The sequence below is a fragment of the Metopolophium dirhodum genome, chromosome 1, assembly GCF_019925205.1.
Source record: "Metopolophium dirhodum isolate CAU chromosome 1, ASM1992520v1, whole genome shotgun sequence".
Lineage (NCBI taxonomy): Eukaryota > Metazoa > Arthropoda > Insecta > Hemiptera > Aphididae > Metopolophium > Metopolophium dirhodum.
The window spans coordinates 64086219-64112285 of record NC_083560.1 but is presented as its reverse complement, the minus strand read 5'-3'; the positions used below and the strand labels follow the sequence as shown (position 1 = coordinate 64112285).

Genomic DNA, 26067 nt, shown 5'->3' with positions numbered 1-26067 from the left:
ATACACGTTTTCGTGAACAAACATAATATTTCTCTCAGTACTCGGAAATCGTCTTCCTCTCGTTCGTTTCCGTCCCCTGCGCCTCGCCGAGGACTTAATATGTAGGTACGTGTTGCGATAGTATACATTATGTATATTATTGTGTATTCGGTCGTTTAGTTTTCGTCATTGTGTTTTGGTTTTTAAAGTCCCCCCAGCGTGAAGTACTGAAACGAGGAAAAAAAGAGAGAAAAAAGGATGTGAATGTACGGAGATAGGAAAAAAATCTATAGTAGAATGGATCGGTATTATACGCGTTTATATACAACAACAGCAGTGTATCAATGCACTGGCGACTATTTGTCGAACAAAACGCTCGTTGTTAGATTTCTTAAGCGTACGAATCGACCTTATATAAAATATATTATGTACTACTTATTATATACGGACTTGGGACATTATATTATATATTATATATAATACCTCTGTGGGTGATGCATATAATATTTTCCCGTGTATAGCCCGGCCCCAATAATGCTTATTATAATATTTATACACCCAGAGACACGACTCGACCATGTGACGGCAGCGGCGGCGTTATTATTTTTCTCTGTCCTCGGAAAGACGGCGGCCGGGCGCGCGGGGACCTCGACGACTCCCCTTATAGCTTACGGTCGTATATGACGACGCTTTCTACATATATTCTTCACCACCGGCGTGGCTGGTCCACGGGATAATAATAACAATAACAAGACGACAGGTAGACACATACGTATATACCTCTGTGCATATGTATATATACATTATACTCGTATTATAGTGGTGCAAGTGTGCAACCACCACACCCATGATGATTGTACGCCGCCGCCGCCGAGTCGTTCTCGGTAAACATATTTTCTCCCTTCTTCAATAAAACCCCCTATTATTACTTCGTTCAAATATCGCCGCCTCCGTCGTCATCGTCGTTTTCCACAAAAATCTCACAATATGTACATTAATATGACCGAGCACATTCCAAAAAGTCCTACTCCTCGTCCACTTCCTCCATCTTCCCATCGCTCCTTCTCTCTTCATCCTCCGCCGCTGTATTTGTATAGCTATATATATATAACCTAACCTACCTACCTGTTTAACATCGTTTTCAGCACTATCGCGGTGGCATACCTCAGCAGTTATTGTTGGTTGTTTGTGCGACATCAAACATAATAATATACCGACCGTGCGTATATAATATATCAAGCAGAGTGGTCACGAAAGTAAAGGGAAATCGGGTTACATATAAATATTTGGCAAATGTATCGAGAAATAAAATCTACAAGACATTTTCAATCGCGATAACACCGTATTTTCTGGGATTTAGTGAGGAAATAATGTACTTATGAACGCTGTGTCCGCCTATACCTATTTATACGCACACATAATATACGAATCCGTCGTTTTTTTTGTCAAAATCGCTCCTTAAAATGTCGTATCTTTCTCGAGATCCCTGCATAGCGTTTGAGAGAGAAACATAGAGATACAGAGAGGGAGAGAGAAAGAGAGACAGATACAGAAATAAAGAAAGAAAGAGCTGATAGGCTGAACCATGTTCAATCGATTACCATCGGTCGGACGGTATATCGTATTATATATATATATATTCCCTAGAACTAATGCTGCGGGATAAGACGACCGCCGCCGGCCTGACTGACAACACTATTAAAAAAAGGGTTGTATTATACATATTGTGTATATACTGTGAAGAGAAGACGACCTTGAATGGGTGTCTTTAGTCGTCAATCGAAAACGGCTCGGGTTCGTGATGAATGGAACGGGTGGGTCAGTGCGCATGCGCCAGTCGAGTTGCTCGTTATTAAACGCATACCTATAATAAAGGTACTCTGCCGCGGGTCTCGAGCTTGTTACAAGGAGAGCCCCACGTGCAAACGCCGCCGCGCGACACTCGACGAAAACCCACGGGCGCCGGCTACAGAGGTCTCGGTATATATTATAATATAATGATATTATGTGGTTACCGAGGACAAAAAGCGAAGGTCTTGCAACAACATAGTATAATATGTAATAGCTTCAGTGTGTCCGCGTCGATTCCGTCACACAAAAGTCGTCATCTGCCCCTGCAGTGTACGGGGCGCGTCGGGGTGAATCGTATTCGCGTTATAGTAAATATGCGCGCATGTAATACTGTACTAATGTTATACTGTCGTGAAAACCGCTGTTATAATATCACAATCAGCGTGAGGCTCTGTCTCCGTCTCGTCCCATTATATTCCGAACGTAGGTACCTACCCATTATGTGTGCGGAGGCGTAGCCTGTCGATCACCGAATGACGCCGCATGCAGTGTGCGTTGTACGCGCCGCGCATACTATATAATCGGCTTCTGAAGTCCTGCACGGCGTGTCCGACGCGTGAATTATAATGTATCGCGTATAATAATAATAATATGTTTATGTATATGGGTACATAATATTATTATAATAGCCGCAGCGGTATGTACAGATTGTGTTGCGCTAGAAGTGTGCGCACAGCCACGTTAACGAGCGACGGACGGACGACGGACCCGAACGTGCAACTTGGATTCTTTTTATTGTTTTTTATTATAATCAGTGTGCCCATACACATTATATACCTACATATTATACGCTATTATTTTTCTCTCCCCCCGTTGGTTGTTCCATAATACGGCTGTGGCGGGCGGCAGAAGAAACGAGAATACTATATAATAATAATATGTGCGCGCGCCGAATAATAATAATATAATTTAATATGCACGTTGTTTTTTCATTTCTCCGTCGATCGTTGTATATAATATGCGGGACGACGGAAACGGTGTAGGTACACACATACACACACACACACGCGATATAATATTATTATTGTAGGTATATACCTACATCATATTTTATACAAGATATTATAATAGTAGTAAGTAATAGAATAGGTATATGTAGAGAAGGTCGGTCGGCCGCCGGTTGTAGATATATATCATATACATAATATTATTATATATAATACGTCTGTATACAAAATCGAACGGCCCCGTGGTGTTTACACGGCGGCGGCGGCGGCGACGAGCTATTAAAGGGAAAAAAATCTTATAGGCGTCGGACAATGTTATCTAAAATATTCATCTTTACGTTTGGCTCGGGGGCCAGGTTTCTTCTTCTCCTCCTTTTTTTTTTTTACTACAATTTCGATCTATCACTTATAGATCTTTCGTTAGAACATTACGCGGTTTGTGATCAATCGTCGATGGGTTCCAATAATAATAGTCGACTCCTCCTCCTCCCCTTCGTCCGCCACCACAGACTCTTCGCTACTTCCATCGAGTTCATTAGCGAGGAATGCCAAAAAATCACCGGAGTTTTTGGAAACGATTTTCGAAATCAATTGTGTTTATCTTTTGTGTACACGGTTCGTTTCCTACACAGCACCTATATACCTACCTGCATATAATAATATATAAACGCTAGGATTTTGTTTACAAACCAATAAAAATTGAAACTCTCATCTATATATTATATACATTTTTTTTCTAAACCGTAAAATAAGTTGTTACCCCTCGCATAATATAAATACAAAAGTGATTTAACGAACCTTTTATTTTTAATGACCCTAATTTATTTAGTGATCGTCTTGGCCGTCTACTGATTTAGTAATTTATGTGACCAAATATATGTTTTCCTCTACACTCAGTTTTCTTCGGAACGGCATAAATTAAATTATATTATAATAATGAACACAAAGCCCACGATATTTTTTTAGATCAACAATGTGTAGTTCAACGTTGAAAAACATCAAACTAAATAACATTTATTAATTATATATTTTTTTTTTTTTGTATGTAATGTATTATTACAATCGTTTTCTTATATGAATGAAATTATTGTTTTCACCGTAGTGGTGTGCATTGTCCGCGCAAGAACAAAAATAAAAATATAGTAATATCATCACGTCACACTTTGATAATAATAATCATTATTGTAGCCGGTGGAAAAAGAACCCGTCAAAAATGCAGGCTCTTGAAAGCACTTAAATTGTCTATACGGAACGCCGTGCAAGCATAGTACAGCCGGCGCACTGCGTCTGTATATCATATCATATTATATTATCTTCGCGGGAAACGTGTAACACAAAAGAACCACATAACGAAACCTCCTCCGCGACGGTCGTCGTAACATTGTATTTCATAATGTAATTTTATTTATTATTTCCTGGTTTGGTCTTGAATCGAATTCGTTGTCCCGAGTCCCGACTCTCGAGAAGAACATAAATACACACACGGACAGCATCCGTTTGTAAGTGATGTCGGGTAGGTCTCGAGAGGGTCTCTTCTCGCGTATATTTTATTGTACATCATTTCACACACAGCACGCCGACCGGTGTTAGGGGTCGCAGCTATTTTCGAATTCTCGGTATACGGTTGAATAGAATCGAAGTAAAAAATGTGAGAGAATTATATAACATTATTATATTTAATGTTACAAGTGTTCGGTTTGAAACGAATTTGACTTTTGAAACGTCAATATACCATTCCTCCTCCCCACCACCATCATACACACTGTTACACGCCTGTGTGTATCACGTGTTGTTTTATTATGTTATATGCAACAACGATTTTCTCTCTTACAGGACGGTAATGAGTATAATGTACCTACATTAATAATTGGGCTTATAGAAAAAAATGTTATTAAACGGTATGTGATTTATGTGTGCACCCGGCGGGGTGTGCTGTTGTAGTACAGTGTAGTCGAACGAACGTATATATTATTATAAACGTTTCCCTGCATACCACCGACTCCGCTGGTCGGCAACCGCCTGTTGCTGCAGCGGTAACGACGACCGCGTGATGGGAACTCTGTTGGCCGTAATTCGTTGTAGTCGTCAAATGTCTTGTTAATTGATTATTATTACTACCATTATTATTATTATTATTATTATTATTACTATTATTATTACTATTAATATGTGTGTATAAACATTGTATGAGCTATAAGACCTTCGTTTGGCTTACAGATGTGGGAGCTACTCCTGTTGAGCATCTTGAAATGGGACGTGTCCGCGATCACGGCTCACGACTTCCTATGGTATATACTTAAAAGACTGCACATGGACACCGCCAAGCCGTTCGTTGACGTTGTTATCAAACACTGCGGCACGTTCATCGGCATGTGCTCCAGAGGTAAGTCTTATCAATAATACACATATTTAATTAATTTTGCTACATATTGTATGCGTAATGTAGGTGCCCCACGATATTGTATCGTAATTGATATGCTATGCTCATTAGCGTACCCAGGATTACTAAAATGGGGTGGGAGTATAAGAAAATCTAACAAAAACACATTATCATTATATGCATTATTATTTATTTATATCGTAATTTAATTCATGACATTTAAATTAAAACTAATTTCTACATACCACTTTAAATCAGACTTAGAAGTGGGGACTTGTATTATGATGTGGTTGATGTGTTTAAATTTGTTTATCATCTTGATTCTAAATACATTCAATCCAGTAATTTTTGTAATTTGTAGGTTCAAAAATCATTTAGTTAATGAATTTAGTTATACATAATAATAGATATCTATAGATAATAATTAACAATACGATATTATATAAATTATTGCGAAAGCTCAAACACTTAACACCTAACATGGTCATACTGTGTTATAAATGTATTAGTTTTAAAAATTTAATTGTAGCCTATAATAATTGGTTATTACCTATTTTTTCTTTTATTCTTATCTTTTAATTATTTTGTTTAATCATACTGTAGAATTCGCTGGTTATTATTTTAATATGCGTATTTATTTGAAATATTTTAGAAAATATTCATTACTTATACAGGTATTAAAGACGTCTGAATTAAGATGGTTCTGGCTTAATCACGTAGGTAATACGACGGTACATAAAGTAATGCATTTCATTTTGTGTGTGAGAATTTACGTTTCTGTCTTTTGTAGTAATTTTTGTATCAGATATTATTTCTATGCAGAAGCCTATGCACTGTAGGTGCTTTTTAATTAACTTGTGTAAGGACTTTCATATTATATCCCGACCATTTGTTTTGTATGAGAACTTACCTATAATCCAGAACTTACCTATAATCCGAGCACCACGAGTGTACTAAGTTCGTGGGTGTACACTGTACATACTGTATTTGTTCGACTTCGGTTCTTCCTGAGCTTTCCAAAATATATATTGTGGGATTGCGATTTTTTTAGTTTTTTTTTTTAAACCTTAAACGAGACTATCGTTTCAAGTGAATTATAAATATTTCGAAGGAAATAATAATTATATTATATTTATTTATATAAAGGCACGCACGAGTATTATGCATATGTATATACGTTTACTCGATTATCTCGACCTTATTTGGTTTCTCGCAATGCGGTAGTATGATGTGGAGGGACCGGTTTACGATGGTGCGGTGGTAGTTCAAACCATGCTTGCAATCTTATCTCGGACAAATCTCGAGTGTGTGTATAATGTGAGTTGAATAAAAACTCTGCAAAAAGGGCTTCGGATTTGTACTCGAGGATTCGCTTGACGCTGAACAATTAATGAAAATTCAAATATTGTAAGCGTGTGACGACTGTCCCTCCACGCCACAATGGTGGTAACATAGTAATTAATAAATAAAACTACAAAATTATACATCGCCGTTGCATATAATTATATATGTACCAAAATTTAACAAAGAATAATAATTACGATGATGCCTATATATTATCATAAAGTCGATAGAGTCGGTGGTCGTACAAAGGGAATCGTGGGACGGCGTGTGAACGTGTCGAGTGGTTTCGTCGCGTTCGAGATCCATCCCCCGCCGTAAGCGAGTCGGCTATAGCAGCGGCATTTCGTTCTATTATTAATTATTTATGTGCTTAATAATAATTGTAAACGCTGCTCCAACCGCATAATAACATAGCCGACGATATTATGATAGGGTATCAGAACATAGGTAAACACTATAGACTTTTTTTTTCATTTTTTTCGGTGCCGCGATGATTACAATATTATCTATTCACAGCCGATATTATTATATCATACGATTTCGGCGTGCGAACGAAGTGTCCGTCTTTTTCGTGTATTTTATTATATTATATTTCCATGTACAGAAAGACGCGATCGGTGATATTATTATATATTGTCAGACGGTGTCCGCGTCGTCGTCGTCGGTGGACCGTGTTTTCAATATTAATCCTCAGCCGGATTCGCACGGTCGATAGCGCACGTCGTAATAAAAACGATACATAATGATGATAAAAAAAAAAAAAAATCGCAGGCGGCTGATTCTTGCTGCACGACGACATTTATCCGTGTATAGAGGTGGTCCCATCGTACACATTATATTATATAGCTGATATATTATTATATTATGTAGGTACTATAACCGCCGCTGCCGTTCGCATCGTCCGAAACGCGTCTCATTGTCTCGCACGTGTATATGCGAGCACTTCGTGGAAAACGCCACGGAACAATCTCAAAGGAAATGTGCCGAATGAAATATGGTTTTCTTTTTTACGATAATCATTTTTAATAAAAATAGTAATAATAATAACGACGACATTATTATGATTGTTATTATTACTATTATTTCCTCCCCCCCACCATGCGTATGTATCATATTCGCACTATCTACAAAATATTATATACTTATTCCCACCGATTAAGTCGCCGACGCGGCCGCTGCCGATTGCAATTCGTTACACATTTTGCGAACGTTTTGATGTGCTTCTTGCTGCCACTGCAGCAGTGCCCCACGATATATACCTGCAGTGTGTGTGTGTGTGTGTGTGTATGTATTATTTATTTATATATTGGACTGCTCTGTCGTCGTTATAACACTAAACGTAAAAAAATTAATTTACGTAACGTCGAAAAGTGTCAATAAAACATTTTCGAGACAAACTAGGCGGCGATGCGACGGGCGTATATTATATGTGGCGCATACGCTAGCACGCACGCACAAAACACCATCGTTGATACAACGCACTTAATATTCGTTCTGAACGTTTATGAACACTTTAAGCGTACTTAAAATAATTGTATCGGCGATGGTTATGTAAGTTGTGTTTTAATGTCTTGGTTTTGATTTTATATGCCCCACACCCCGCGCCCGTCGCCCCGTAAACTATAATTTCAACGGCCGTCGTGCTCGTCCCGCGTCCTTGCTATGTGTACTGCGTATATTATTGTAATATACAATCATATCCCTAGGAAATGTGTATAACACGTGAAAAATGTTAATTTCGAAAATATAATATTATTCAGGCCTCCCATAAAACCGTGTATATAATATGGCGCGTTAATACATAGACTATAGATACACGGCGGCGGTGGAATAATATATTGTGGTTTGTGTTTACGTTATTTAACCGGAAACTACTTGTGCGACCGGCAATCCTTCGGGTGGTTTGTTCTTCATTATCTGTCCGCAAGGTCAAACAACTATTGGATATAAACAAAAATAAGGGTTGTGGAGGCCTCATTATGTTATTAGTTTTTTCTTCTCCGTTGGGAACTAGTAATAGCTAGGAGACGCGTCGCACATATAGGATGCATGCGGCGACAACGACGACGACGACGACGACGATGACTGGTTCAATGATGCAGGGTCATCCGACGTGCGTGCGTGTCTGTGTGAGTGTTTAAATGTCGTAACATATACAAAAAAATATTCATCCCTCGCTGTTGCTGCCGTTCATCGTTAATGCTTACAATAATGAATGGAGGATGTGTATAAGCCCCGACATTTCAATGAGAATGCCTTGAATTTTTTTTTATGGCTTTTAAAAACAGTATTGGATTCGTCGAAAGAGAGAGAGAGAGTGAGAGAAATAGTGAGACACAGATAAATGCAGCAGCGATTCTTATATACGTTTCTTATGTTGAACAGGCGCTTTCGATTAGCGGGAGGGTGAAAAAAAATAATAATAAACCCGAGTAACTACTGCGCTATAACATTCAACTTTTTTTCTGTTTTTTTTTTTTTTTTTAATATTTTTTGTTTCAATTTTTTCTTCATAATATATTATCATATATAATAACTTAAAATACGGTCTCCGATGTCTTTCTCCACTCGTACATGTGTTGCTGCACCGTGCATACAACGGTTGTGTGTGCGCATTATATGCATACAACGTGTCATCTTGGGAATATCTTTGCCCGGCCAACATATGTGCTCGTTGCACGGTTTTTATGTGATGTTGTGTCGTCGTATGTCGTATCAGCGGCAGCAGCAACGCGCACGTCCGTGTGGGGCCTAGTGAAAAACCGTAAAATCGAGCTGAATGCTCGTCGACGCCGTCGCTCGTGGCCCGTCGATTTTTTTTCTTCTGTTCGTCACGGTAAAAAAAAATAATGACATTTCGTCGGTTTTTCGACGCCAACCGGTTTGTTGAGGAGGTCCCATTTTACGAAATACATAATATAGATCATAATGCAGTTTCGTTTTAATGTTACCGTTTCCGATCTATTATCAGTCACATGTTTTCATACCAGTTTTTGGCTTATATCGCATCACGTGGATAAAAAAAACCGCTCAATAAATATAAAAATATAACGCATCACTATTTAACGTTATAGCCATTTAAAAAATAAATTTCGATCCGACTGCAATACGTAATCGGGCCGTGCACTAGCACCGGCGTAAATTAAATAATGGTTGTCGTCTCCGGTTCCTGTCTGGTCAATAAAAATAATAATATTATTTAATACTCGGATAATCCATATTATAATATTTCTTATTCAAAACGGTTATAATTTTCACACAATCTGCGTTTTATATTTTTTCCCCATAAGGGTTTTGAATAACATAACACTCGTATAAATATTATACACCTATGTTTGTCAATCACTAACCGGCCGCAGTTGTATACCTGCATTGCTGCGCAGCAATAATAACGATTATAATATATTATAATAAAACCTTCGCGCGCCGCTTTTTCACTTTGACGACAACGTTTGTTTATTTTACACTATTGACTCCGATCGCTCGACCGGCACGTCCGTCCATTGACGATTTAGATTTTCGAATGTCACCACGACATAATAATAATAATATAGACTCCGGCGATCCGTTTTTGTCGCTTACCACGCGGTATTTCGGTAGTCGTGCGTGCGTGTGATTCCTGCTATCACAATATTATAATAATAATAATATGTACCCAGAGAGAGCCGCCGACCACAAAATTCACTACTCTCGGGTTATCGTCGGCGGTAGACGCGTTTTATTTTGTCACACGTTGTCGTTATCTCGTATGTGTGTGTGTGTGTGTGTGTGTGTGTGTGTGTGTGTGTGTGTGTGTGTGTGTGTGTGTGTCGTCTTACCCCGGCGGCACACACAACACATGCTGATGGCATCAAACGCGGCCGCCCGTACGGGGTACAGAAATATTACGTATACTACGCGTATATAGAGCCGCGACCGCGGTGGTCTCTCCGGCATTATTACTATATGAATATTAATTTTATTCCTGTTAATTATTATCCGTTTTTATTTCCCAGGATTATTATCTGGCCGGCCAAAGGTGTTTGTGCTCGGATGACGCCCGTGCCCGGTATAATACCTATATAATATATGGTGTACATATAACACTAAATGCACACACGCGCGCGTACAATTTATTATTTTAAACTGCATAAGTAATATTATTATATTATGTTTTAATTTAATAACTTGTTTCGTCTTATTGTCATTGAGTTTATATTTTATAACAATATGACAATACGAGTTTAGGGATAGTATAAAACCTATGTACGCGTCGAACATCCGAGGTCCTTCTTGCATCAATTGAGTTGTTGATACGTTTTAGTCGTGTTTATATAATATATATATATATATATATTATATGTTTGACAAAACGGTCCTGTAAAAAATATACAACGTTTCATTATTACACATAGACATTTTCAACCTATCAAACTTTTCAGACCTAGAATTGAATATTTGATGTCAGAAATTTTTTTTTACTATCTTCACATGTGGTGCAAATGGGGTATAACTGTATTTAAAAAATACTAAACATTTTTCAAGTTATTTCCCGATGAGATAATAATATAATAGTTAGTTTTGATTATAAACATATTAATTCATTGCTGCACACATGACAACTTTATTATACCTGCTGAATTATTATCAAATGTTGGACCTCTACATTCGTATACACGCGTATATGATATATATTATTATATATTCAAAATAATTTATGATCGACATCATTCGTTTAGTGATTAATATATTAAATTTATATATACCTACCTAAGTATTATACTATAATATTATTATTATACATCTAAAGAGGGTCAATTACGTATAATAAAGCAAAGTACGTTGACACTGGTGCAGTAGCGATGCCCGGGCAACTAGTTTCTCCTTTTCGGTTTTAATAAATACATTGTACGTATATATATAATAATAATATCTAGTATATACGCATGCATTATATAATGAAAAAGAAGATGAAAAAAAAGCCACACGTACAATTACCGATAAATTGGAATGCGATCTAATATAGCCAGCCGACGGTGGACTTCTGAAAATAGTCGAGACAGTGTGGTGGCATTGTTCGGAAACCTATAGTCCTTGAACGGGGTTCAGGTTTTGTTGACATTCCAGACGTCCGGGAGTTGGTGGATACCTTTACCTAAAGTACCATAATATAATATATTATATGGTCCCTTCAAGGTCTCTTTCGAAAAAAAAAGTCGTGATATCACTTTTTTTCTTCTTACACGCACGCTCAACGTAAACATTCGCTTGTTTTTACAGGATTTGTGCGTTGCATAATAATAACTTGTTAGCGTTGCATTGTACTACCTATCTATATGTTACTATTACTATTGCACTCGGTGCAACGGTTTCACATTGCCACCGCGTTACAACCCCCTTTGGATGTCTCCCAAAAACAAAATGGCGGTCACGTAATGATAGCTTGTTGAAAACCTACTGACATTCTCACCACATATTTATGTTTAAAATGTGTTGTGCGTTTGTACAGAAACACGGCCCGAAGAAATTTCATCAGACAATATTTTTCAAGTCGTATACAAAATATCGTCTGTAATTTTTTTTTTTTCGACAATAATCTAATACTACATTATACCTACTTACTATAAATTATGCGCTCATTTGTTTATTTATTCGCATGGCGAGAAATAAGGCAAATGCGGTTTGTATGATATACTTATTAGGTTCTATATGAACTGCGCAATATTAAGTCCAGTGCATAACCATTGATTATAAATACTAGAATTTATAATCAATGGCATAACGATCGTTTGACAATCGTTTTTTATCATATCTGTACCACACAATCAGTTCTGTATAGTTTGCTAAATAAAACTCGTATGGCCCTTTTTTCCAAATCCAATATCAGCACATTGATTTAATTCCATTCGTCTGTGTGGGCAAAAGTGACAAAAAAAAAAAACGGTAGTCATTGTTTACATATTGAATGTTATGTGCGTATAAAAAAAAATTACAGGAATGTATGAATTTTTAACCAAACACATGCCGAGATTAGCTTTTTGATTATCGACTTAAAATATCATAATTCTGAGGTATATTTTTTAGTGAACACGTTTTTGGTTGTTTCAGTTATTTACCCAGCATTATATTATATTGATATTGAATTCTGATCGACAGAATACATTCCATGGTTTATAATGTTCTTTGGTAATCATAATGTTTGAAAACATTTTTGTACATAATAGGTATGTCTCTAAACGTCAATAATTTAAAAAAAAAAACATACTAGTCCAACGAAACAACGTAATTGTTGTTTTATAGATTTTTTTTTTTTATCGCCAATACTTTTCCCGTCCGTGATGACTGCAAATATACTCTTAACCCAATTATTATCTGGGTTGAATTGCAGGTAACATGACCCAGACCCGAAACGCCAAATTATCAGGGACAACCTGGATAAATATATATTGCCGTTCACATTTAATCGTTTAGAAATATCTCGGAAAGCATTCTCTTGGTTTTTTTTTTGGTTTTATTATTATTAACAATTTATAAAAAAAAAAAATTTCGTGTCGAATTTAAATAAAGCGTATAATTGTATATCAAAGACGGTGCTGGTTACAAGGTAATATCACAAAAATGTGACCAATAAAATACTAATAACATTCAAGCGAGCCGCTTACATGTGTATTTTATTACAAGAGTATATTATCATAATAAAATGTGTATACATTTTTATGTGTGGGGGCCGTTGGGAGAGAATTTAAAATATAATATACACTAGAAAGATATAATGGGCTTACTGTCGACATTTGTCGTAAATACTGTTATCATTCGACTCTGATTATTATCCTTAAAATCTCCAGTTGACATACTTTATTAGTTATTTTTTCTTATTTTTTATCGTGACTAATTGCGATAAGCGTTTTAGTTTATCAGACGTTACATTTAAAACGGAAGTACACATTTTGGAAGGCTACGTCTCACTACCCTACGATGTCACAGGTCAGTTATCAGTGAATCGTATTTCTGGGCAACTATAAAAACATTCCTGTTTTCGGTAATGTCTATTAACTAAAAGTTGTTTGGACGAACTTCAAGGTTTTCCGACCAAAATTAATATATTCAAACATCAAATAATGAAATTCTAGAAAGTATAATCAAATATTTTAGAACCAACTACATAATAAAACAGTGTATATATCTTAATAAATTCCTTACACGTAAACATTTAATGATCACTATTCACTAATATATTACATTATTTTGGACATTATAAAACAACATTAAATATGAAAAACACGAACACATCACATGTTCATTACAATGTAGTGAATTCAGATTTGTTTGTACATATTATGGTTTACATTATCTTTATAGATGTAGGTATATCTACCAAAACCCGTGTGTATGATATAAATATTATGTTGAGAATGTCGTGTGATATATCAAGCACTCGCTTGGGTATAGGTATCGTATTTTTGAGTTTTGCAAAAGTTAAATAGGTTGTTATTTATATAATATTACATCTATATTATATAGTTACAATAAATACTATACTTTTTTTTTTTTTTTTTTATTAAAAATATATTACAATCTGTTTACACATAAAACAATAAGTAACAATGATGATAGTGATTAAAGAAGACATGAAACACATGAAGAGGAGACTGTCCAGTGACAGAACCTCAGAAAAAACTATACTTTTATATAGGTTTATATTACTCCACAATCCCCCCTTCCTCCTTCTCGATAATACAATGTATTGAACTATTAAGTCGAGTTTGAAGATTTTTTTTTGTTGCGAGGTTTGCGTTAGTCAACTCACCCCATGTCTGTGCAGTGCTCTCTGAAAAGGTAAAACGTACCAAAAAATGTTTCATCGGTTGGTCGGCCTAACCAGCTGAACTAACTGTCCTATATACAATGCGTGTGACGTGGACAACACACAACAACACAACACAATAGCACCACGTAATAATCATAAAAATAATAATAATGATAATACGATCTAGTTGGCGCCTCCAATAATATACGCTTTTGACATACATAAAATAATAACAACACGATGAAAATACTGCGTGTGCGTGCGTGTGTTGTCCTCTGACTTGACAGCTCCACCGTGAGTCGCTCGTTGTTTTCTCTCGATTTTGATTGGCGGCTCGGTGTTGTGTCTGTGTATTACATTGTGTTATATTATATTCGATGCGGTGGCGGCAACGGGTCCAAGGGCGACTTTCAACCACACACAGACACACGAGACGTGCTTGCGCAAGGGCTTACATTTTGGCGTGCCCGACAGACGTCGTCCTCGGGGGGCCTTTGGGGAGAACGAGTGAGTTCATTATTTTCGCTCTCACAGTTATAATATTATATTATAATAGTCCATCGTAATATGTACACGGGATTGGGCTAATTGCTGTATATGGGAGGGGCTTGTCATTGTATAATATATTATACCGACGACAGTACGATTTTAAGTGTTTTTCGATGTGCTTTTTTCTGTTTTTCCTGTCTAACGACCGTTTTTTTTCATCTACCGTGTACGTGCGTTTTACGTACATGCAGTAGTGCCACCGTCCTCCACTCGTTGTTTCCCCACCGGTTGACGCGACAACCGTCCGTGATGTTTGCGCATGGTCTACAGCAGCGGCGGGGGCCACGCATGGGATTTATTATGTTTTATAATTATTATTATTATACGAATGTGCGCATGATCGCTTTTCCCCTAGGTCGTTCTCAGCCTCCTCCACTACGTCGCCGTCGACCCCATCGTCCTTCAACATTCCGCGCCCAACCGTTCCCACCCAACCACCCTCTAATGGCGTACCCTGCCACCACAAGACGATAGGTTTTTTGCTGTAACCAAACCCTGTGCATTCGTGGGTAACAGTGGCTTAGATAATCATGCAATTACATCCCCGAAAAAGCTAAAACCCTATAGGCCATAAACTATTTTGCGTCGAGACTAAAAAAAATGATTCGAAAGATGATAAATACGAAAACACGAAGACTAGTCGTCGTTTCACATCGTAAACCCTGCGTCGAATTCAAAGAGTAAATTTAATTTTTCGAGCTCGTGTCTTACTGCAATTCCACCGCCTCTTTGCATAATGTACGATCGTCACATCAGCAACGCACACAAATGGTAACTGAACCAGTGCCGTGGCATGCGTACAAAAACATCATTCGGCGGTGTTCCCGAGGAATTTAATTATATCTATATATTATATTATTATTATATATGCGGTCGACGAGTGTATACACTGCGACGGGAAACTATCGGAATACAATCGAACGCGACGTTATTAGACAATATCATTTGCCCTCCCACCTGTTCTCGTCCGAGACTAGAGTTAGATATTAATCGCCGACCGGAATATTCTGGTCAAATCGTTTGTGAAATACAATATATCGGGATATTCAATATAACGCTGTCGGTGCTCCGTGCGCCGTATACTGTTTATATATACGTATACAGGTATACGGTTTAGGGCTTACGATATTATTATTATTATTATTATGCAAACGTTTCATTCACGAAATCGGTTTACGCGCGCGGGACAAGTACAAAGAGAACTGCGGCGAAACGATATTTCGAAAGTCGACGAAATTATGTGGCTGGCCTCTATACGCGGGCTATCCGAGACGGCTGCGGCGGCGGTGGCGTGGTTGATATACATGATATAATATGGTAATATAAATATATATAAGTATAATTTCTATGCATATATATATATTATATTATAATAGACGGCGGCGGAGGTGCTGGTGTGGCGACGCGGTATGCGGTACGGTCGTTTTTTGGATGAAACCGGGAGACGATATTTTAGCCCAAACGACGCGTGTAAACGAGACGACCCCTGCCTGCGCCTATATGATACGCGCAACAGTTAGGTTAGGTATAGGAAAGTGGTAGGTAGGTTATCCTATACACCGCTCCGACGAGAGAGGCGGCGGTGTGCACCGTCGTCTATCGTTTGATCATCCCATGGCCATACAATATACGTACGGCGCAATATTCGAGTAAAAAAAATAAATACCTAAAAAGTATATATAATATAATGATAATATATACCCGGCCGACGGACTATTGCGGCTGAAAAAACTTGTACCCCAGGCCCGGTTGACCGTTGCCCGTCGACCCATACAATATATTATAATATACAAAACAACAGCAAAACGACGCGTAGGTACCTAACCTAATATTATAATATGTATAGTGTCCGGAATTGCGGTTTCACTTGGATCTCTCGATAAGAAAACAAACACTACAGCACACACACATTCGAATCCGTTTTTGGCTCTCTCTCTCTCTCTTCATCTCACTCTCTCTTTCCCGTAGACGATATTATACACACGGACAGCGAGTTGTTATTGCTAAGCTCGTTTTTTTCTCCCGATCATGAGAGAGTGGCTGTGGTGGTGGCGATGGTTTTAATTTGTTTTGCGCCACCGACGAGAAGAAGACGACCTCTATATATTATTATTATTATTATTATTATTATGTATCGTTTCCCGCGAGCACTATACCATCGGTGGTGGTGGGTGGTGGGTAGGAGGAGTAGTAGTGGTATAAGGGCGGAGATTCATCAGCGGTATTCCGTCGCCGCCGCTGCCGATTATGATGTCTTCGTCGCGCTGGAGGAGGAGAACGGCGCGGCGGTACGTCACCACCTCCCCTCTTGTCCGGGGGTTGTCAGTTGTCACACGACGTTCTCTCGATCGTTTATCTCTCGTCCGGCGGCGGCTCCCAACGCTATGCGCTACCATAACACCGTCGCACCGCCACTGCACCGTTACCGACGACCACCGCCACCGCCACCGACTACGACTCTGCCACTAACCAGTACCGGTGCACGCTCTCGCGTCTGCGTGGAAATTTATGGCGCTGCATTGCATTGTTTTATATTATATATACACACACACACACACATATACACTTATATATATATATATATATACACTAACTCGGCGATGGCGGCGGTCCCATATCGTCGAGATTTATTAAGTAATCACAGGCACATATTTTTCTCCCTCCTATGGCGTGACGCATATTTCATATAATTATTTATATTTCGTTGATACAAAAAATTCAGTCACGTACCCGACATCCCCAAGTGAGCGACCTACCGAGAGCGTGCGTGTATGTGTGTGTGCGATCTCTCTTGCTCGCGCGAGCATGGAGAAAAATCGAGTTGGCGAAACAAAGGACGGTGGTGGTGGTGGTGGCGGCGGCAGCAGCGATCGTTGAGAAGAATGCGGTGCGCAACATATGATTTAGACCACCGGCATCATATATTATACACGTATACGACGGAGAGAAATAGAGAGAGAGTGTAAAAGAGAGGGACAGGGATATGGAGTGAGAGTGTGTGTGTGTGTGTGTGTGTGTGAGAGCTACTTTGAGTGAGTGATGACGCGGTGTAGGAGAGAGAGACCGAACCACTTTGGCCCCGGGCGTCTAGACTATGTTTGTGTATATGTGTGCGCGTGTGTGTGTATCCCGACTAGACCCGAAGAGCGTGCGTTTTCTGACGAGAATTGGAGTGAAATGTGAAAACAACAGTCTAAAAACTACACTGCCCCCGATCCCGCAACCATCAGTCTGTCAAATTCGGACGAAATTCTGTGTGCGTGCAATTCGCAAATTTCCCGTAAACGACTATAAAAAGCTCTATTCGGCCTACCAGCTACAATGCTTACAAGGCTAATCTTTTTGTTTAAATCAATATCTTTTTCAAAAATTCATAATATCCAGCCAAGTAAATTGCCAAGTACAAAAACCCGTCTTAAAACATAGAGTATAATTTGATAATTGGATAATTTCTGATTCTTCGCATAGCCGAAAACGACCGCTGTCACATGTCACTGAACAAACGGGCAACGTTATAACCCACGAACCATTTTAAAAAGGTTAGGGAATAATCCGATATGATAAAATAAGCTTTTTGAAGTAAAACCTCTTTCTTGAGGTGAGGGTGGAAAAAAAAATGAATCGACACGTTTGTTTATTTATTTATTTTGCAAGTCATTCACGGCGTCGTGAGCGTGCTCGTTTATTTTTATTGTATTGATTTTTCTCACTGTCTCCCTAATTCACTTATAATTTCACGGGCCCCAATACTTATGAAAGAAGTTTTACTTCCCCAGAGTGCAATGGTGGGCTCACACACTCTCGTATTTTTTTTTAAGCAAATCATCCGTGCCCTAGTAGCAATCTGATTATGTTCTCATCTGAACACATTTTGGGGCTCAGCCCCTCAAGCCATCCGCTAGATGCGCCTATGACTGGTAGTAGCTGTATCAGTGCACACAACACCATATGCACAGCTGTACACGTTTTTTTCACTGACAAGTTCTTTTTTTTTTTATTATTGTCATCGACAAACTCGACGCCGCTCCGTGTAATATATTATTTTACGTATAGTTATACTAACACGCGTCTATTATCGTATCATCATCGTCATTATTATTATTATTATTATTGTAGCGGCGCAGCTCTCCGACGGCGTGCATTTATTGTACATGATGTAAGAGCATAATAGGTATACCGGCCGCTGACGGATTGTGTCCGAGTCCCCGAAAAAACAACACGTGTATTACATCGCGCGCACAACAACGACGACGGCGCGAGTGTATTATAATAAATATGATATGTAATATATTTATGTATTGTACACGGCACCGGTCGGTTTCCACATCGCGTCCACTCACACGCGCTCACACAATATATAATAATAATATTAATAACAATAATAATGTATACGCGTCGTAATAACAATATTATTATACATCTAAACATCTCGTCTCGTTACCGAGTGCCCCCCGGAGTAGCGCCGTTAATAAACGGGCGCGAGGGGGTCTGTTCTTGCGGTCTGCTGCGGATGGGAGGACGGCCGATCATGTCTCCGGGCGCCGCGCGACCATCGCCGCGTCTCGGTATAGCCGAGTGTATTATAATAATAATAATAATAACAATAATAATAACGTAATAATAATAAATAATAATAACGTTATGATAGTATAAAGTATATTATACGAAAACGTTGAAAATATATTATCGTGTACACGCTCGTCTCGTATAGGTCGCCGTCGTATTTTTTAATAAGAGGTTTTCGGCCGAAGGGTGACGTGAGAGCAAAACATAATATTATATTATATTTTATTGTTTGTCATAATGTATTCCTCGACGATGAGTCCCTCTCCGCGGTAAGGGCGCCCGCGAAATGTCTAAATAGTCTTTTCCGTTATTTTTCCTCTTACGTCTACAAAACACCATAATAATATTATCATAGTATAATAATATTATTATTATGCTTTGTGTCATTTATGGGTACTCACTGCGCATTTGCACGATATATTATATAGAATAATAATGTATATAGTTCCATAGTGTGTCGGTATTCTGACGTTATAAAATAATATTGTGTTTGTGTTTCATTACTATAATATAGTCTATAGGTCTTGCAGTATATTATAATAATATTATTATATTGTTGGTTTTAATATATCATGATATTAACGTATGTCGTTTGCGGTATTTGTTTCAGACTATAAATTTTGCTCGTACAAGCCCAGCGTGATCGCCGGGGCCAGCATCGCGGCTGCTCTCAATGGACTGGAATACGCGGCCATTTACAAGTACGACTTGTTCACTAAGCTGCACGCCATCACTGGTTCTAAAAAGGTAAGCGTTTTTTAACAATAATATTATAATATCGTGTGTTCACGGCGCGATATAACACGAACCTACTATAATATAGGTGAAATAAATTTAAGTAACATATTTAATAAAACACGAAACATTCAATAATAATATCATGACGATTTTGTCTAGTGTGTAACTTAAAGTAATTTTTTTTTGTGTGGCAAGATATATTATGTATATATTTTTTACCTATTGTTTCTAAAAATATAGTGGGAGAGGAAAATGACGCCTATCCTTCTATCGAGGAAATAAATTATTGCCGAAAATAAATCGGTCCATAATACATATGTCCTTGAAGTTTAGTTTGATTATAAATATAGTGAGAATATAGTATCAAATTAGTTGTATATACTATCAATATTATAACGCAGAGAACTTTAAAACTATAGAATATAATTAGCAATTAAAATGCACACAGAAAAATAATATTCAATCTCATGTTTTTTTTTAAAAAAAAAGAAGTTTTGTAACATTCAATAAATTAGAGATTGTAACTGGGCCGGGGGGCAAAACAATATCTTAGACCTGATACTATAAAATGTAGGGACTCGACTGACCTCCCAAATAAATTAGCCAAATTACGAGTATGCATTGTCTCTTCAAGAAAGAAATAAATAATATTATGAAATTTTAAAATTATGTTCAATTATAATGTTTTAAATAAATCGTCAACTTCATATAGATTTAGTTGAACGACTTGAACTTCAGTTTCAGCCGGTGTATAACTTTTATACAACCGCGATAGTTATGGCACCTATACAAATCGTAATGCTTTATAATAACCAATAACGCTGCCGTAATCCACGGATACCGCCTTAATCAGCCTATTGACACAAATAGAGTTTGCACAACTGCACAAGTTTATAAGACGGGTACGCCCCAAAATTCATCTCTTCCTCTGGATTTAACATAACATCATGTTTACTTCTTGTGTCTGTTTGACATTATGCGAGATCCCCCCCCCCTACGATTTATAAAAAATAATGATAATCGCGCGCGCGTAAGGTACTAAACTATTACGCGTAATGTATTATATTAAATGTCCGATGGTCGTTTGACGCGTACTAAACATTCGCTTTAGCGCACACAAACGAAAAAATTATAATATCATCATAATATACATCATCAACAACTGCCTACCTACTGCCTTATGTATATTATAATTTACAATACGACGACGGTATAATTATAATAGTAATAAATAATAATTATTATTATTGTTATTACCATTATCGCCGCCCGCGTGTGATGTTTTCATTCGACTTCAATCGGATGTTAATTAACAGCACAATCCTGCTTTTGCTCCGCCGCCGTCGCAATTCGTCGCCATTACACGTATATTTAAATTTCGAGCTCTCCCCTCCCACCAATCGTCGCCACACACACTCGATTATAATATAGAAATACGGACATATATAATGATATGTAATTAAACTTATACACTGAATAATAATAACTCTTCCTGCTCCGTGCAGACCTCGTGTTTCGCGCTAATGGTGTTTACTGGTAAGTCGTCCGTGCCACCGATGACGATATGAATTTATTAAATCTTCGCGTTCAACACGCCCCAAACCGCCGAAATATATTATTCTAGGGCGATATTAATTATCGATCCGTTTCATATTTTGTTCCGCGCCCACCGCCGTCGCCACATTGGTCGACGATTAAAAGATCACCACCCCCCCCCCCCCCCAAGTGACATGCGTTTTTAGAGCTTTTCATTAATCGCGCGGTGATCGTTTTTTTTCCCCAGGAGGTCTTGAAGACATGCCAAGAGCAAATCGAAGCCATGGTCGAGAGCCACAAGAGACAGCGCAAAGAAATAGATTTCCAAATGTACGAAAAGCCGTACGACAAGACTGCCGAGTCGGACGACAACACAAACTGTTGGATTTAAGATCGTCGTCAGACTTACAAAACAATTTATTTGCAAGGGAAAAACTACACTGAAAAAAAAAAAAACAAAACAATTTTTATTCCGATTTTATTTTATTATTATTTTTATGTAATCCACTGCAGAAAATTTCACTCATTCCAAAACCAATCGGTGATAAATCATCGGTACATTTATATTACACATTTTACACACAACAACAATTATTATTATAAAACGCTATAAAATACTGTTTAAGGTACTCGCATATGGTAAGATTTTTGACTTTCAGAAACACTGTAATAAGATTATTAGTAGTCTTAAGATTAGGTTTTATGATTATTTTGACTTTATTATTATTATTTTTTAATGGGGAAGGCAATAAAATACGCTTCATGTTTCCGTACATATAATGTTATTATAATAAGATTATTATTATTATTATTATCCACAGCAGCTCCGGTATATTAAACAATATAATGGTGATTGTTTATATACCATATAATATCTTAAAAACCAACGTTCATTAAAAAGCTCAACTTAATCCAAAAACGAAAAATTAAACTTTCATAGAAACACATCCTAAATAGATTCTGTGAAACACAACCGATCACGGCGGACGTATACGCAATTCTTATAACGTATATCGTACAAAATTGTGTTTTATATTTTATTAGTTTTTGTGTACGTCACCGAGATTCGATTTAAATGTACAGCAAAGTGCCGGTATGGCTACCTATACAACAAACAGATTCCTAAAATTTTATTAACCTTTAAGTTATATCAAAATAGATAGTTATTTTATTACATATTATTTTATCATAATATATATATATTATTAACTTTTTTTTTTTAGCGTTTAAGGTAGACTCGCCGACCCAGAGTTTAGCACATGGTTGGTGCGACATTTTTTTTAAAGATCTCTTGTGTCGGCAGTCTTTTTTTTTACATATATATATATTTAAATAAAAAGCTCAAGTTTCCATTGATAAATAAAATATCTTTCACGATTGTAGCTTTCTTTGTATTCCCAAACATTTATCATTTATTCAGTTTTACATAATATTTTTTTACAATAATTAATATTAGTTTTAAAAGACGATCACATATCTTATACATTTTATATTGATTCCGATTCCAACACGGAGAACGTGTTATTAAGTTTTCAAGCACATTCTACACATTATAATTTTATTTTTATATTCACTGTGTTTCAAAAGTACAAAAAATAACAACACAAACATATGGTTAAAAAGGTTAATTAACGTAATTTAAGATTTAAATGCTCCACTGGGAATACCGATATAATTTAATTAATTTATTATTTTTATTATTATTATATATATTTTTTTTTTTTGTTAACGGTAAGAGTTTTATAACATGTATTTTTAAGTATGTAGCATACACCGTTGTTCTATTATTCACATTGCCCCTCTCCATTATCCATTATTTAAAAATTCGTAGAGAAATCTACGAAGAAAAACGATAGAAATCACGTCTTCCACAGGCCTCAAATCCGCGCGAAGCCATTGGCTTCCCGAGATTTGTCTCTCCCCCACTCCCCCCAAATTAGCTTCGTTGTGTGGATTATAATATAGATACATACCGACGGGACGTGGGTTAACGGCTCGGACAAGGAGGGACGAAATAAGAAGAAAACACGAAAAAAAATTTTTTAAAAACGTGTTTTTTATACACGCACACCACACACATACCTCAGTTCCAAGTTGATTTATTTTTTTTTATTTCTATAGTAGTAGTAGTAGTCGTAGAATACTTAATAATAATAAATAGTAATAGTAACGTATATTATAATATGTAAGTCCTGGATGTGTCCCGAACCGCGTGTAAAAATATATAATATAACTCCGTCCCGACGGCTAAAATCCGATATAGTTAATCGGGGAGAAGGGGGGGAACGTAACGTTTCGGCCTCGTTATAATTATTTTAGAATGTAACTCGCACCACAAACACATACACACACATTTTTTTATGTAATATTATAATGATGTTACATGTATATTACATATAATAAAATATATGCCATTTGGTGAATTTTAGTTGTTTAGGGAAAAATTTATATAATATTATTTAATACATACATATTTATATTATATATTTATATATATATACATATATAACTACCCAAGTTGAATTCTATATAAATATAAATAATAAAACATAAAAAAAAAAAGATTTTACTAATCTCTATAGTTTTGCACTGTTATCAACGCAGTTGTTTTTATTTTTATTATTATTATTATTACATTTATATATATATATATTAAAATATATTTTTTTTTTCTCTCAGGCTATTTCAACTTTTATTTTCTCCCGATTTATTTCTACAGCCTTTACGACTGTTGAGTGTCTGCAAGGAAGTGGAAATACTTTTTAGAATTGTTACCAACCGAAATAGTCAAATAAATATTTGGAATATAACATAGATTATAATACCATGTTTTCATTTTATTCATTTATTATATATTTATAATTTTTTTTTTTTTTTAAAAGTATATCGTAATCGTAAATATTAATATTTTTGGTCTTGTAGAGAACACACAACATCTGTTTCTATATTAGGTTTATGTCCACAGATATATATTACACGCATACTTACATATGCCTACATATATATGATATAGTTGATAAGCATATAAAAGAAAATTTAAAGCAAAAATTTAGGACACTGTTTTTTTTTTTTCCAATGTTATATTACAGTTTTTATGTATATGTATATGATATATTATTATTATTATATTATTATTATTATTATATTCACTATGTTGTCATGTGCTTTCTTTAATACAAGCCGTAAAAATCAAGCTATGATTATTTAACTTTTTACATTTTTTTTTTTTAATGGTAATAATTAGTACAAATATTTATAGACTAACGAATTCGTACATCGAATGCCAAGTTTTATGTGTTCCCGTAAAGAAAACAATAGGACTTAGATAAGACTCAAACGCTTGAAATTTCGTTTGAAAATACGCTTACGTTTTTCTTTTCTTTTAAATCTATGTCGGTCATATACAATAAACGCATAGACTTTTCATATTAGATGTATAAGTTGAGTCAATCTGGTCATGTTTGCTATGTTTTTCTTTTTTTTTTACTGTGCCATAATATAATAGTACCTAAACAAAATTCCCATTAATATGGTATAATATTGCCATCATTAATACACCATTTTTATTTTATACACATATAATATTATATAAAAGTAAATTATACATTTTTTTTTCGTTTTTCAATGTCTGTTGTTAGTCGTACTTTGCGAGTTTGCGGCGACGCAAAAAGTATTTGCGCAGCATTTTATTATAAAAAAAATAAAATTTTACTCATCTGAACATTTATAATAATTTATAAGTAGATAACCACCGCATCATGTCGTTAGGCAGTGGTTATACATTTACGAACTTTTAACATGTAACAATATATATTATTATTTACACATTATATTGATATTTTTGTACTTATTCGTTTTATTGTAAGGTCAATATTATACTATAATATCAATAAAGAAAAAAAGATTTACTGAAATGAAAGTGTGTTGTTTGTTATTCATAGGTATTCCTACCTAGATGCATAAGGTAATCTTTATACCTATATAAACCCTTCGTATCGGTAAAATTCTTCCGTTCTATATGGATTTTCCGACGGGATCGAGTGTTTAATAACCACGGTTGAGCGTGTGATATCAATACAGTCGAGTCTAGATAAACCAAATCGCAACAGGAATAAAAAAACAAATCAACTTGTGTATTTTTCTAGTCATTCGCCAAAACTTCAATGGGCAAGAAAAAGAGTTATCGAGACACGACTGTATTATTAGAGAGCCATACAACGCCAAAAAAGAAAAACTTATCTCGTCGCGTTTAAAAAAAACGAACCGAAGGAGTATTTAAAGTTTTTTAAAAGGCGTAGTGAGATTTTAATCACTAGTGTCATAACAAGTTGGTTAAAAATATTGTGAAAATGTGCCGAAACTAAGTAGCGGGCAAGTATAGGTTGCCGCTC

At 36.4% G+C, this 26067-nt stretch overlaps 1 protein-coding gene across 1 annotated transcript in view; it reads left to right on the top strand.

Annotated features, from left to right (window-relative positions):
- The window catches only part of LOC132934148 (G1/S-specific cyclin-D2-like), a 60946-nt gene extending 35351 nt beyond the window's left edge, over nucleotides 1-25595 (top strand). The window contains exons 3-5 of the mRNA XM_061000424.1: nucleotides 4995-5160; nucleotides 20013-20149; nucleotides 21924-25595. Coding sequence (XP_060856407.1) covers nucleotides 4995-5160; nucleotides 20013-20149; nucleotides 21924-22067 — 447 coding nt within the window. The 3' untranslated portion in view covers nucleotides 22068-25595. The remainder of the gene's footprint in view (nucleotides 1-4994; nucleotides 5161-20012; nucleotides 20150-21923) is intronic.
- The last annotated feature ends 472 nt before the right edge of the window (nucleotides 25596-26067 follow it).